Below are 16,621 nucleotides of genomic sequence, written 5' to 3'. Positions count from 1 at the left end.
ACTCCATGAAAGGAGAAACTGTCAATATCGTTGCTGGAGTCTTTTAATTATCCAAGACTTCCTGGAGCAAAGTTACTCCCAATATTTTTGACTATTTCCCAAATTGCCTAGGTTTTTTATTAATGTGTGCCCCTAGCAGTGCATATGAATAATCTCTGCTGTTGTTTATTTATTTTCTTTCATGTTTTCCCTTCATGGGGAAATGAAAGCATTTGTTGTCCTCCAAGGCAATGTGGCTGAGCCGCATCCAATCGTCCATGGCATGACCAGGTGGTTGTGTTTTGTTAAGTGGCAGATTCACCAGGTTTTACAAAGTCATAATCCTAATTGGACCATTCCTCAGAAAGGCTTCACAGGTTTTGCCTCAACTACAAATGACTCCTGCTCCAGCCCAATGCCGAAAGAGAAAAAATGAGATAATAAGAACTACAGATGGTCCCTTCCTATCCCTCTAATTACCAAATTTGTCGTCCATTTAAGGTGTCAAAGTAGACATGTAAAAATGCTCTAATCCAAACTTAAACTGTACATTAGAAGAAAAAGGTCTCAGTAAATCAGTGGAGATATTTTTCAGCAAAATATTGTGAGATGACATGAAATTAACTGAGTTGCACCCTTTTTAAAAAAAACGTTGAATGCTCTCACCTTAAATTCATAACATTTTATTTTAGAGCTTGAATGAGGTCAGATATTACAATAATGATGAAATACCCGCATCATACTCAGAAGACCAGTTTTAAAATATTGTTTTTCATCTGGTTAGCAGGAGACTCGAGCTTCTCATTAATGCAATACCACCTCTTTTCTTTCAATAGTATGGAGGAGTGTGAAGCACTGTGCACACGCATGGCCATCATGGTCAATGGTCGCTTCAAGTGTCTTGGCAGCATCCAGCATCTGAAGAGCAGGTAAGTCTTTTACGACCAGGTCCGATACACCGAGAGGAGAATACAAATGTTTTATCTTTGAAGCTCCTTGAATTGAGATGAAAGAAATCTGTGTCCCACTGAGGTGTTCTGTTATTCATATATAAGGTCATGTATATTAGTAATGAAAATAAAATGATTCAGGGTTTTCAAGGATAAAATGTACTACTGCAGCTGACAAGGACTCGATGGGAGATACACAAAGAAAAACCAAATGTATCAATAAGTTCGCAGTTTTAAGTTGAACCTTGCGTAAACTTCATAATGTCATTATTATAAAAGGAATGCTTCAACATTTTAATACACATTAGCTTTCTTGCCTAGCAGAAACAAATTAGCTTATCTTCATTTAAAGACTGAAAACGAATAACCTGGCATGTTTTTCTACTTTGGTTTAGTATGGATTAAACAAACAAAAGGCTTTAAGGTTCTGGTAGATATTGTTTATCTTTGGATGGAGCCAGGCTAGCTGCTTTGCCCTGTTTTCAGTCTTTATGCTAAGCTAACCAGCTTATTATACAGGCGTGATAATGTCATCCGTCCTCTCATCTCACTGTCACTCTTAAGAAAAATATGAATGTATATCCCACAATGTAAAACTGTTCTTTATGTGTTAATACTATAAACAACTCCAAGTTCTAAATCTGATTTTGAGGTTCAGTGGCAATGTAATGATAGTGTATTAATTTGTTTTGCTTCCCATGAAGCTTCGTCTTAATAAACCCACATATATGGCCCATATATTGTGATGCACCTTTCGAGACTCATCAACATGATTGTATTGATTTTACATGAAAAGATCCATATATGAGGCAAATGGGCAGACGTTCGGGTCTGTCGGCCTCAGGTCAGTGTCCCAAGTATTTCACCATTATCTCAATTTCACATGTGTTTCTCTCCAGACCCATAAATTCTATTTCCACCATCCTTGTCGTTCTGCACATCCTTAATAGGCTTTCTGCATGTGTCCTAATGGGTTTCGTTACGTCTCCATAACAGATATTCGCTGCCCCTAACTTCTAGCACGCGGGCCTCCTCTCTGATATTCATCGGACATTTCTCAAGGCCAGCACTTATGTCCCGAGCCCTGCATGTAGCAGTGAGACCGATTCATTACCTTAGGTACAGTCTGGTGACATTATTACCACACCATTGTGCGATCTTGTAAGAGGAAGGACATTCCACACACACACACACACAAACACAAACACACACACACAAGAGCGACACACACAACAGGAAGATGTGGTGGCAATCGTTGGATGGAGAGAAAGATCAATACACCTGGGATGAGGGGAGGAGCAGACCATTTTTTGGGATTAGGGGAAAGGCATGGAACAACAAGGGGCAGGCAACAGTATCAAGGGTATTTCACATCAAGAGCATTACTGTCATATCACTGGCCTGTGGAGAGAGAAGAGGCGGATTGTGTATGGGGCTAAACAAAAAGGGAGGAGGGCCAGTTGAGAGGCAAAGGGCTAAAGTGGGAGAGCGATGTACCAATCAGTCCGTCCCAGATGTTAGGGTAATTGACAGATCCGCTGTGTCAATTACATCCTGTCTGTAGGGGGAAGAGCAGGGTGGTGTAAATAATTTATGAAGCATGCAGTTATAGAATAGGTAAGAGCCATTGGAGCAAAGGAGTGCGGGGAAGAATTCAGCGAAACAAGGGAGGAGAACAGAGGGTTAACACATGTCCTACTTCCCTTAACATGCTATCGGGTTAAAAAGGGAATCACACTTCATAAGACAGGGAGAGGAAACCAGATAAGCATGACGTCGACGCCGATTTTTGCCGTGCTTATTTTAGATCTCACACGGACAATTTACATGCCGCTGAAATGCTATCGCTCAGTTCTTGCCACGCAGTGAATAATTTCTAATTAAGCGTCCCTATCTCCTCAGCGCTTGGTGTAATTAATGTTTCATGAGGTGTGGGACCCTGTTAATGACTGAAAAGGCAATTAAGGGCCGTCTTCCGTTTGTTTTCTTTTCTCGTCACTATCCCGCCACATGTTTGTGCTGCCATGTTGCCCCTCCATCACACACACACACACGCACACACACACACACACACAGGTTTAGCATGTGATCCACCATCATTTAAGCCTCATCAATCCAGCTTTGTAGGGTAAAACATTGAACATTTTGTGTTTGTCTCCACATCTGATGTGAGAATAGAGGGGCTGCTTCTCACAAATGCACAAGCTGTTGCCAGTTTGCAGATGGGAAGACTTCCATCAGACAGCAGGGGTTGAAGTAGAGAGGGGAAGCATGCCGATAGAAGCAGGTGTTGTACGCCTTCGTCGCACGGCGTGAGCGGTTGACCTGCGAGGCTGGGGGGTGCCGCTTCTTCCCCCTACCCCACACCCCCAACGTCTCCATCTCTTTTTCATCACAGGCCCCTGAAAGGAGTGCAGAATCTCACCGTGGGGGAAGCGCTCACATTTTGACCCCCTATTGCTCACTCTCCCACATTCGCAGCCCTCGCTCCCCCATCGCCTCCTCTCCTTCAAAAACCTCTCACCATATTACCCTTATTTATTCCTCCCTCTGCTACTCTCAGGTGGCAAGGCTTCCAACCCAGCCATCCAAGTGCTTGTTAGTGCTGCCCCCTTTAGTTCAGTGGTGACCCTTTCTTTATCACTGAGATGCCCTTCTGCTACTTTAACAACCCCCGCCTCTGCATATCAATCAAGGCCCAAATGAGCCCAAATAGTCCATTTAAACTGCTGAAGAGGTGGTCAGCATGTGAGAGGGGCTGAAGAATTGGTTTGGGCGGTGAATTCAGAACATTAGGGCGGCCATTTTAAGAAGCCCCTTCATTATTGTCCTCCATGGCTGGTAAAAACATCCTCCGCCATCCCTCAACTCAATCCCGATTCTAGGGATATATTAAGGCTGACAGAGAAGGGGGAAAATAAATAAGCAAAAAAAAAAGCGTATGAGAGGCTGTAAATAGTGCGTTAGTACAGCAGTGTGCTGGTATGAAAGCTCCCAGGTGTTAAGTAAACCCAAATGAAGTGGAGGAACCAATAAAAGAGGCTTCAAAGATCCCCTATAATCTTGTCAGTTAGAAAGGACACCCGCTAGCCGATGCCGAATTTTTCACTGATTGATATCATTCATATCCCCTCTTCATAAAGTACCTGCAGTAAGCACACACCACAGCTTAGAGTCTTATTTTCTCCTTCCTTAAAGCACGTCATGATATAAAAGTGGAGGGTAAAAGTGCCCTAAGTGCATTAAGGTAATGTGGTGTGGGCACTGAAGAGTTTTTACAAGAGTGGTGTCTAAAAGTTTGGATCAATCCCCTGAAGATGACGTTGAGAAGTCCAATAAACTTCTTCCCACTCCTTCTGCATCAGCTCTGCAGGTGTGCCATTAACTAAATAGTGTATGGCTTTTAAGTGTGTGTCACCGGCAAAGATGGATGACAAAATAATTCTCTCTACGGTTTATGATGCATCAGCAAAGTAGGTGTAATTAAGACTGCTCGAACACAGACAGACACAGATGGTGCACTGTATATGTAGTGTACATATCTGAGAGCTCTCCATATATACCTGGCGAGAAGAGTTATTGCATTGACATCAACTTCATCACAGCTTATTTTTGTGCTTATAATAGAGGCAAGCTTGCATCTATATTTGATCCTTCAAAATATATTTTTCCTTCACGAAAATTCCGACACGCCTAGATGCCTTTTTGTTGGGTGAACTATGCATGCTTGAAAATCCTGTACTAATAATTGCACTGCTGATGGCATTCATGTGAGATTACTTTTAACACACAATGACATTACATGCCTTGGACAGATTTGACAGTTTTATTTGAACACAATAATCTTCACTCAAGGTCCAATCTACCTTTTATGTGAAGCTTTCAATTACATATTACTACTACCACTACATACTACGACTATATTCAAGGTCAATGTCAATTAGTGAATGACGTTTCATTCTAAGTTACTATAGCTGCTCACAATCTCACATTGAAACCTCATGATTGCTTCAAGGCCCCAATGTAAAGCACACGTCTCACGCCAACCACAATGATAACACTGAAAACTCCAACTTGTTACATTGCCAGAGGCTCCCGGTGAGCAAGCACACGACTATCATCAGTATTCACACATTCATTTTAGTAAATCAAAGCTATAATAACAATGTTCTGATTGGACAAAGACAACCTATCCATCAATCCCTCTATTTATCCATTCATCCACGTAACTCTTCTCCCACTGCCCGTGGAGCCTCTGCTTAGAGCTCTGTTAGCTCCCCCTCCAGGAACTAAGGATGTTTTTTGGACGACTTCCTGCCTGATCAAAGCGCCCGAACACCCAAGCCACGCTGTGACCTCTTGCCCCACGTCTGCCCTCCCCCCGCGGACATAAATACAAGGTTTGGCAGTGGCGAGGGTGACCTTTCTAGACGTCCTTAGATGAAGGAAGGCAGCAGAATTATTTTCTGCCTGTCATGCCCTTATCTGTGTCTGGCTGGTGTTTGTTTTAAATTACATGGAAGAACGGCTTTCCTGCAGACCAGGGTGGAGGAGAGGATTGAGGCAGAATAATGAAAATGAAGGAGAGAACTGCAGCTATTACAGTGTCTCTGCCATGCTGTGTTGCGCTGCTGTATCATTTCCCTAATGTAAAACAATATGAACGGATTAGTTGTGACAATGTGGCACAGCAATGACATAATCCATTCATTATTTCCTCTTTGCGTTGTTCAACCCCAAATTGCAAATATCTTGCTTTTAGCTTTAAAATCACCAGTCGCCAGCTGAAACCTTATTAATTGTTTGAAGCTTGCTGCACTATTGTTTAAAGATATCTGCGCATAACTTTCCTTACACAGTCAGAGGTGATTTGAGGAGAGCAGAAACAGGCAGTGTATCAAAGATGAATAATCTTGTTTTGTTTTGAATACAGAGGCAGAGTAAAAATGATGAATATAAAAGAAAGATATTTTCTCCAAAGTGCTGCCTGAAGCCCCTGTGTAGCTGCAGACTGAGAATAAATAAAAAATAAGGTAGGCAAGGAAGACTGACGGAATGCTAATCGATAAGCCCTTTTACCTTCACTGAGGAGCAGCATATCATTACTCACGTACACCCCAAACCATACCGCCAACCCTTTAGCCACAATTTCTCTTGGCCTTATTGGATTTTTGCAAAAATGTTTTTGCATCTTGGCTGAGCTTGGCAGTCCTTGGACAAAGCACATTTCCTGAGCCGGCAGCTATAATAAACACAACAGGATTATGTTCGTAGTCTTGATTGGATGATGAATTAAGCTTGATGTGTGAGGATGGCTGTGATGTGTTGGTGGTGGTGTCTGATTACAGACTCTGAAGTCTTGTAAAAATCATCAAAAATGATGTGGCTGCATCCCGGATAAACATTTCACTCACGGAAGATGTTGCTGTGTCTGCAAATCAAAGCCGACAAGCAAGTCTTGACATACTTTCTTTTTATGGCAGTCCAGTCGGTGATAGTATTTGACATCGTGGAAGCAGCCATGCAGTAATATAAATAGTCATCTGTATTATTACATATATTTTTTCTATAGCACAGTATATTCACAATGCTATCCCATTTACCCATTGCTGTTGATTTAATGTTGTAAAGCCAATACTTTGCATTGTTTTTTATTATGAATGAATACTGTGATAGAAAGACAGTAATGCCTGTATGTCCACAGGTCTATCACCATCAGTGGTGGGCCTGCTAAGCCGTCTCTGCTGGGCTAAACAGAATCACAAAGTTATAGCTATTTCATAATTTAATTTTTCAATTCTTTAATTATTTTCCTTATTAGCTTATTTCCTCATTGCTCAGCTCCTGTCTTGTCTGCTCCTCAGCTTCTGGCTGTTCGCGGGCGGCTTGGTTAACGCTCTTATCCAATCAGATTGGACCTGCGTGACCCAGCTGCGCAGGTAGAAAATCCACTGATCACCATATATATATATATATATATATATATACATATATATATATATATATATATATATATATATATATATATATATATATATATATATATATGTATATATATATATATCATAAAGAGCACAAAAATGTTTTTGCGTACAATGATTATACTGAATATCTTCAGTTTAACAGCAGAATCTAATAATGATTTAACTGTTTCCACTTACAGGACTTACACAGGATTACTCTGTGCCTTACAAAGCCAATTTGCACTCAAATGTACAACATTTTAATAGAATATTATTAAAATAAAAATGATAAATTACAGTCTTTTGGACTGAGTACCTTGCCAAATGAGCACAAGTTCAGAATCCTTCTGTGTAATATTCCTAATTATTATGATCCCTTTATGCCTAATTTCATTAGCAAATATGAATCATAAATTTGAATAGGATTGAATGTAGTCGTGAAAATAAAGACTTTCAACTGACGGGAGCTTCTTAAAGAAGGACAAAGCGCTGCAGCTATGGTATAATTTGGTTTGTGCTATAATACCAGAGTTGCTGAGACCCCTTACTCCTTTGATGATAATCCTGCTTTTCCATTTGCACTTTGAGATGATGAAGCTCTATGTACATAATAAACGCCCCGCAAAAGAACGGTATTTCAAAGCCAGGTTGAGCAGGGCTCAGGTCAGTGTGGAGGATAATTTGGAACGGTTGAAGGGCTGTCTAAAGGGCAGCTGCTTAATGAAGTGCTAACACGCTGATACATGCAGGGCACCCATAGTTCTATCCACATGATGTGTGCAAAATAATATGTCTCCGAGGTTCATGGGGATGCTTTTGATCACCCGTGGTGTGCCGCCCCTTAAGAGATCAGAGTGCAAGCACAATTCTCAGATCCTCCCTATATATAGTAGGCCAACGTGGTTGCCATTTGGTCAGCTGCATCATGAAATGGGAAGAAGCCATTGGTGCACGTTGTCTGCAATTGTGTCTGTATTTTTAATTTTCCCGCCATCTAATTGTGCGTGTTTATTTAAACTGCTATTTTTTGTTGTGACCATTTCCTTAACTCTGGTATCAGACCACAATGCTAACAAACACTAAATCATACACGCTTCTAGTGGCCGGAGGCAGAAGTCACTAAGCATGGTTACATAATGATATCATAGGGTTGATTGGTTCGAATGCCAGCTCCTGTAGATTTATGTCAATATACTTCTGACATGTGGTACAAGATGAAGTCTGGCTCGTCCAATCATAATGCCAAAACATTCCAGTTAAGCAGCGTTCAGACCTGCCAGTCAATGTGCCTTGGCATGATTCGAAAAGTAGCATTAAAGAGACACTTATGCATTCTTAATGAAAATTAATTTTAAATAAGCATTCCCATATCCAATTTATGCAAAGTTGCACTATTCTTGCTCTGTGGCTCTTCAACATCAAGCAGTCATGTTTAACTAAAGGGACTCTGCTACCCATGGGGTCCATTCACTGTGCTTCTCAGTACCAGCACAGAGCCTCACTTCCACTCTCACTCCCTTAGGGATTGTGTAGGCCTGCAGTTTAGTCACCATATCTCTAATTGCCACTAAGGGAGCCTCTGACTCGCGTTGCTTGTTGCTCTGTACTGGCCCACAATGGACATTTCCATGAGTAAATCCAACATTAGGGAATTAATTAGGCAGAAAACAATGGGTCATAAGAGTGCTAACGACAGAATAACAAGGCACAGAGTCTTATGTGGAACTCACCAGACGTTGCATACAACTGGGAAGATGCAGAATGCTAATTAGCTTTAGAGCTTAGCTGTGGCATATTTTCATCTGTGACAATATTTTATGTCCGGGCATATTGTTCATGTTGTAAAGCTATACCAGTAGAGCATGTTGACACATTTTCAAAACTGTGGCTGTTCGACGCCATTGGTGGTATATTGTATAATAAGTAATGCAGAGAGAATATTAACGCGTGGAGTTTATTATTCCTTAAACAGTTAGCTTTTAAATTTGCATAGTTATTTCAATCACGCAAAGGCCTCTTCACTAATGTACACCTTAAAAGCAAATTCTGTCTCTTTTGGCTGCTTTGCTTTACTCAAATGAATGCTTTCTTTGACATTTGGTGCAGGCGATTGTGTTGAAACGTATTAGTACTTGAAAAAGTTGAACAGTTGATCCAATTCTCGGCAGCGTCGATATACCGTTGAAGTCGAAATGCTTTTGCTTTCAGGTGCTCCTTTAGCTCACCACATCCAATTATATTTTGTCATCTTTTTTTGCTTCCCGCCTCGTCTCTTCCTTCCAGTGCATCACCTTATTATTCATCACCATGCCGTGATCACAGGAGAAAAGAAAAGTTCATTATTTAGATGACCAGCCGAGAGCAATTTGACACCGGCGTGGCATGCATGTTTGCATTTACAGAAAGCTTAACCTGATGTCTAGCTCTTGTGTCCTTAGAGGACAAAAATGTCTGTCAAAAATATTTTTTGGGGGGTGAAAATCCTGAAGATTCAAGGGGGATTCATGTTTTCACAATCTGGGTTATGTCAATGATTAGGAACAACCCTGATTTTGATTTATTTTTTCTGCATTGGTCAGATAAAAAAAAAAAACTCCCTCTTTTAACCTTAGAGAACACAATTGTTCTCTTTATGTAACCGCTGTAGAGATAGAACATATTAAAATTGCTTTCCACTTTCAGGGTTACATTTTTTAAACAACATGTTAATATTACTTTTTATTTTCACAGTAGAATTCTGGAGCCAACATTGACCATCCTAATAATTACCAAATATGTATTAATTTTCAGAATGCTGACCCTTTCAATAGCAGTTTCTGAGTCTGTATTTGTCTACACTCTTTATTATGTACTTATTATAGAAGTTAAAAAACTCACACCATTGGCAAAATAAATGCCATGCCACACACTAACATCCTAAATGCTCAAAACATTAACAAGCCAAAAGCGTCCCTCGTCATGCATAAGGGCTAATTGTGGCTTCTTGTTCTAGATTTGGTGACGGCTACACGGTGATTGTGAGGGTTGGTGGCTCTCCTCCTGCAATGAAGTCAGTAGAGGACTTCGTCCAGCAGTCCTTCCTGGGCAGCGTCCTGAAGGAGACGCATCACAATACTCTGCAGTATCATTTCCCATACACACAAGGAGCTTTGGCTAACATCTTCAGCCTGTTCACCAGCCACCAGCAGAGGCTGGGCGTGGAGGACTACTCGGTGTCCCAGACCACGCTCGATCAGGTAATGCCAAAGTCATTTTATTCCTTTGACCAGTAATCCACAGTATCATTTAACTGTTAGTACGATACAAATTCGGCAATACATTTATTCATCAATCATCATCATAACAAAACATGTTGATAAGGCTTTACCCACACAGAGTCCACGTTTATTTTGTCTTGTACACATGCTTTGCACAGTTATTATGGCTATGCATTGGGGACCTGGCTGGCTCTGAAAAGAACAAAAGGAGCAAAAACAAACCATGAACTTGATTATTTCCAAAGGTTTGTTCACAACAAAGAGTTGGCGTTGCCACATTCTTTTATCCAGATGTTCTGTAATGTATTATTCTTGATAGAATAACATCAATGTTCGCTGATTTCAGCTTGTACAGTAGCATTGGATGCACTATTAGACTCCAAATTTCACTTCTGACATGAGCAAAATGTAGACTGTAGAGTATCCATGGCCATGTTCATTGTCCCACTGTAATTCTGTGGACTGCCAGCTCAGTTTAACACATCATTAGGGCAAGTGTCAGTGCCTGCAGCATTTTAAGTGCTCTCAGTTAATGCAAGTCTGCTCAGTTCAGCATAAGATTTAAGATCTATCATTGCCCACGCTTTGTCCTCTCCCATTTAGGCTGTCAGACTGACCAATGAGGACTACACAGAGTTTTTGTAGCCAAGATAGTTCAGCCGCCAGGTCTCAGTATTGATCAAGAATCTGGACTGAGGTCTCTTTTTTTATATATAAAAGGCTCCCCCAGCCAGTGCCTGTTTTGTTTTTATTTCCAGTCCAAGTGCACTAGCTAGACCCCCTGATTGGTGACATAAACTGAGCCCTGGCAGGTTACGGACTGGCTTCACCTTGTGTTTTCCAAATGTCCCCAGGGATCTGATGCAATCAGCTGCTCAGAGGCAAGTGTGTCTGGTCTTGCAAGCCCGCCATTAGCTCAGCAACCGTAGACAAGGTGGGAGATGACCTCTGAGGGGTCCAGACAGTTCTCGGGCTCTTCTTGGATTTAAAAACAAAACTAATCTGTGTGAATATTTGCACTGTGGCACTGTTATATTTAAATCAAATTATGTGATATAAAGAATTCCAAGAACATTAAGTATTTCATTAACAACTTGATCTCCATGCGGAGAACCCCAAATTGAAGATAAATCCATCTTTTGTAGCATTATTTTAGCAGAATATGCCCTTCAGAAACAGAAAGGTGAAGGGATTTATTCGTTAAGCTAACTGCTTTAACTGAGCCCGGTTTACAGTCAGGTTATTTCATCATTGGTGTTCAGCCGCACTGCCGCATCCAACCTTGTGTGATTTTAGTTTTAACATTTTCATAAACTAACCCCACATTCTGCACTGGTCAATATTTACCAGATAAGAGGTAGTAAATAAATCATACTTTGACCAGGAGGTCACATTATTAAAACACATAGGGTAGGAATGGCGAACCTGTGGAGACCCAGACTGTCACCTTTCAGCTGGTGATTTATAGAGAGGAGCCATGACCTATAGTATAACACAAGACTTGCACTACAATTAATATTGATCCACACAGCCTGCAGCTCAGGCATTAACACTGATGGCCGAGACAGAGCAGAGCAGATGGAGCTTTTGAAAGGAAAAGTGACTTTCTAAACTGTCTTGTCGGAGCAGATTGTGTGGAAGGACTGTGAAATATGTGTTGCTTAACGTGTAGACAATGGTCCACATTCAGCCATGCCACTACTGTACCACTGAAGCGGATGACCTTTGAGTTATATTGTATATGTGGTCCTAATGGTCACTTTTCTCTGTATTCTTATAATGAACTACATTTGTATTTAACCTCAATAACATTTTAGTTTCCCTCAGAGTTAATGGAACACAAACCCTTCCGTCTATTACTTTTTTAAATTCATTGGGTTATATAGTGCTACTTGAAATCCTTCCCCTTGCTCACATGCTCACACACTGAGTATTGTATTGGTAGTATACAGCCATCCAATGACTTCTTATTTATAGAAAAAATAGACTCAACCCTATTATAAATGCCTGAATAATACATTTTCCAGAGAAAATTATGGTAGAAAATAACAATTATGGGTAAATGATAAGGTGTAATGGTGCTTACATCCAATGTGAACTTGAAGTATTTTAAAAAGCATTTTACTACAAGTAGTATGCATCATTTGCAACAAAAAATGTGAATTATTTAGTAGTTTACTGTAAAATAATAATTAAAGCTGCAATTGGTCGGATCATGTGGAAACCAAGCCCCCCACGCCTATTCTCGGACAAAAAAAAGAGAATATATGTTTCAAACATTTCCTTTATCTCCGCAACTACATGGTTAACTTCATTTGAATTTCTAAATGACTGTAACCCTTGTGAGAAGAGACCTATGGTTTAAAAAAAAAAAGAGTAACCGTTAAGGTTCAGTACTTATGTAAACTCCGCAAGCTCCGGAAGCTCAGGAAACTCCGTAAATTTGCCGCGGTGATCGTAACGTTTCACTAAAACGTTAATAAGTACCCCTTACAACTTCAGATTTCGATAATAGACACATCTTCGTAACCCTACGGGCTTGTGGGAGTCTAAATCCACATTTCCAAATTTCTAAAACCGCGTCATACAGCAAGTGCGGAAGCTGATGATCATTTCGGTACCCAGCATACCCAAATCGGCCAATGTTTTGCCATAAAATAAGCAGTTTTTTCCATATTTGAACCGAACAACACCGTTTTTTGACTGAAACTCCTTCCTAACATGCCAATGCTTTGTTTTATTGGGATTTTTGTTGCACCATACAGGTTTATGAACCATACAGTTTGAAAAACTCGGGGACCGATCTAGGAGGCATTTTTGAGGAATCTGGCTCATATCATGCCTTCATAGTTATAGTTAAATATAAAAAAATGTAATATAAAATAACACAAGTAATAGAACTCATTTCAGGTTCATACGACTACTCGAACACTACTTGAACACGGGAAGAAAGAGCAGATAGTTTCCAAAAGGTGTGGATTGTTTCCACTCTGACAAAAACAAGATCTTCCACCGCTAAAGAATATTTTAAAGTTGGTGTAATATTATGCTTAATATAAAGCAGCAGAGCATGAACATGTGGATGACGTGTGTAAGAATAGCCATTAAGCTCCTTCAACATACAGAAGAGGGTTATTGGGTGATTCACCTCCTTTCCCGCCTCTGTTCTGCCTCAACAGGCATTACATAAACACCCAAATGTTCCCTCTGCAATGTAATTAATGCCTGTGTTTATCTGTTATTAATAAAATACCACTCAACGGCACTGGTGTATGACATTCAGGTCATGACTGGTTGGCTAAATACAGAAAGTGTACATCATGAGGAAAGTCACAACACAAAGCAAGCAATGAATTAACTGTGGTTGCACTTTTTTCAACCATATTATGAATCCTAGAGAAACTTAAACACAAAAGGTACTTCAGAATTGTATTGCTATACAGCCTTGACTATGAATATGAAATGCTTTGCATGCCTCAGCACATCAAGCCAGCGTCATCCAGTGGCAGGGTCAGAGGCCGAGATAGATGGGTGGAGGCTGTGTTTGCTGCTACTGTCATTCTTTTCTTATCCTCCAACTCATTCTCCCCTGATAAGATGCCTTGACAACTATGACCTTGATACACACTGCTGATGGTCCGACATCACAAACACAGAAGCATACTTTAGCCTCAGGCGTTCTGCAGGCGTAGCTTGTTCCTCCATTACAAGGTAGTCTGCTGTTTTACTTTTAACACAACCAACTCGCCAGCAGCTCCAAGAGCTTTGAGGTCAAGAAGCTTTAAATATGTAGGTGCCAAATTCCAATTAAATGGAACAAACAGTATTTGTATTTGTCTGGGGCAAAAAAAGAAAACATTAAAGCTTTTGAAGTACTTTACACAAAGTCGCAAAAGCCTGTTGTACATGGGAGTGAACAAAGGACCATAATCTGTGCATTACAAATCCTGAATGGAAGCCCCACAGTTGATTCCATGAAATCCCTAATTTAAAAAATCTGACTCCTTTGTAAAAAGTGGAATTTGATGCTGCTCGTTACTACCACCAAGCATGCCTATCGCCAGCCAGAGGTCGAACCCTCTGACCGGCTCTTCAGTGTGGAGTTTACATGTTCTCCCTATGGCTTTTCTCTGGGTTCTCCCCAAAGTCCAAAGGCAGGTTAGGTAGGTTAATTGTTTGCTCTAAATTGCCGATAGGTGTGAATGTGAGGGTGAATGGTTGTCTGTCTCTAGTGTCAGCCCCCGTGTGTCCTGCCTCAGCCCTATGTTAGCTGGGATATGGCTCCAGCCCACCCTCGACCCTGAATAGAATAAGTGGTTGCGGATAATGGATGCTTCGGGCTTTGTCTGTACTGAGTTGCTTCCAAGAGTGACTTTGGAGCAGAGTTTTCCTGGAAAGAAATATGTTTTCTTGGTAAACTTATTCTGGATAGAAAAAAAGAGAAACTTACTTACTTAAATTGATCAACTGTAATAATACTACAACCAGCAGCACTGTATGTCTGATGATGTACTTTACAAATTACAATAAAATAAACAATCTGCCGACAAGCACCTGTAAAATGTACTTATGTATAGTTTATATAGTGTTTGTTTATTCAGTACACAGATTTGCGTTTTGTTGTTGGTTTTTAGTTTATTAGTAGAGAGCTAAACTAAGTTCATTGTTTCACTGCACAAGGCCCATAATTAATACACAGACATAAGATAAGATAAGACAAGATAAGATAAAATAAGATAATCCTTTATTAGTCCCGCAGTGGGGAAATTACAGGATTACAGCAGCATTACAGCAGCATTGCTCACAAGTGAGTGTGTTCACTTATGAGAGTGAGATTGTTAATTTTATAGTAACAAATACATGTTTCCCAAAATGTCTGACTCATCTTTAAAGGTTCTGATGTATATAAATGAATATAGACGACCAGAGCAATGGAAATACCTCCTGCCTACATTTTTGCTTCCAAAAACACAATATTACACAGCAGTGATAACGGCAATACTTCAGAGTAATAGGCAAACCTCTTCCTTTGTTCAGAAAACAGAATTTTCTAAGTTTAGACTTTTTCTTTATCATTAACATTAAATTTTAAGGGAACCGATTATATAAATTGGCTAATTAAAAACCAAAGCTTCAAAGGCTGACAGGATAGATCTTTCTTACCCAGCCTTAATTAGCTGAGCCTCTCAAAAACAAAGGCCTGAAAGGGCACTATTGTTTATTTCTGTTCATTTATACTCTATCACAGGTATTTACTTTCCATCCCATTTTATTTATTGGCGATGTGGCTTTGAAAAAGTATTTATTTTGAATTGATCTGGACGATGTTTTTTCCTCCATTGAGATTTTAAATAGAATCTATTCATTCGCACATCCTTTTATATTCACACGGCCACTAAAAATCTTTGAATGAAAAAGCAATGCTCTTATCATTTTTCATGACCCTCTTTGTTGCTTTTTTCCTGTGGTGTAAAAATCTTTGTGTAGCTTTATCACAACAGACAGCTAATGCGAAGCGAATAAAAAGCCTGGACTCCAGCAATGTTTACGGCACGCTAAAATACACACCGCCTTTCATGAATGCCATAGGATTGATTTCTTCTGACATTAAATGGGTATCACAGAGAGAAGAATGATTGTTTTATTCTCTTTCTCAGCTGGTCAAAGATGTCAAACTGACATTCACTGTGTGAGCCTAGACGCTTACTTGATGCTTGATAGCCCTTGTCTGGCAACTCATTCACATGCACCCCGTCGTCTGTACTGCTACTTCTGTTTGTTTTTGAGGCCGAGGGTGGGGGGTGAGCAAAAATGAAATGGGGAGAGAAATGTCCACAGGCCCTTCAGCATTGTGTGTATTCTAGGTTTTTTATCTTGTATTTGCCTTTAAGTACCTTCTTCTTCTCGTTGATATTCCAGGTCTTTGTTAACTTCGCGAAGCACCAGCAAGGGGAAGATGACTCTCAGGCCTATGACAACGCAGTGGACACTTCAGATGAGCTCCCGATGCAGTCGATGAAGGCCTCCCAAGAAGCAGCGATGGCGTAACACCCAATACACACATTACAATTACAGTGGGCTGGCAATATACTTCAAACAAGTGGAAATTGGTGTCATTTCCACAGGCAGAAGGATGGGCTCAACCTTTTATGCACAGCATTGTTCAGTCCACAAGTGCACCAATGACTGGCATTGGTCAACAATGACATGTACTGTAATTGTTTGTGTCGTCTTCCATAACCACCCTAGCGTAACATCTCTTACACAACTCATCTAAATCTCGAGTTACAGTGAGTGTACACTGCAAAAAACTTTTATGCTCTCAGGCATTCTGTATTTCCTTTAAATATTTATTCTCCTGGAGATCAGCTTTTCTCAGTTAATGCTTTCTCTGCAAAGTCAACACCATAGACTATAGAATATGGATGTAGTATCCGTAACCTCCCCCATAGGTCTCTGAAGAGCTGTTGTA

General features: G+C 40.3%; 1 protein-coding gene across 1 annotated transcript in view; it reads left to right on the top strand.

Annotated features, from left to right (window-relative positions):
- The window catches only part of LOC306733925 (phospholipid-transporting ATPase ABCA1), a gene marked incomplete at both ends in the record, with an annotated part of 128,719 nt that extends 112,522 nt beyond the window's left edge, over positions 1-16,197 (top strand). Inside the window, 3 exons of the mRNA XM_079215236.1 lie at positions 816-908; positions 9,885-10,128; positions 16,069-16,197. Coding sequence (XP_079071362.1) covers positions 816-908; positions 9,885-10,128; positions 16,069-16,197 — 466 coding nt within the window. The remainder of the gene's footprint in view (positions 1-815; positions 909-9,884; positions 10,129-16,068) is intronic.
- Positions 16,198-16,621: the final 424 nt, after the last annotated feature.

This window comes from Taurulus bubalis (genome assembly GCF_910589615.1).
Source record: "Taurulus bubalis genome assembly, chromosome: 3".
In the NCBI taxonomy this organism is placed as follows: domain Eukaryota; kingdom Metazoa; phylum Chordata; class Actinopteri; order Perciformes; family Cottidae; genus Taurulus; species Taurulus bubalis.
Note: the sequence above shows the minus strand (reverse complement) of the source record. Positions and strands in the feature narration are given on the sequence as shown.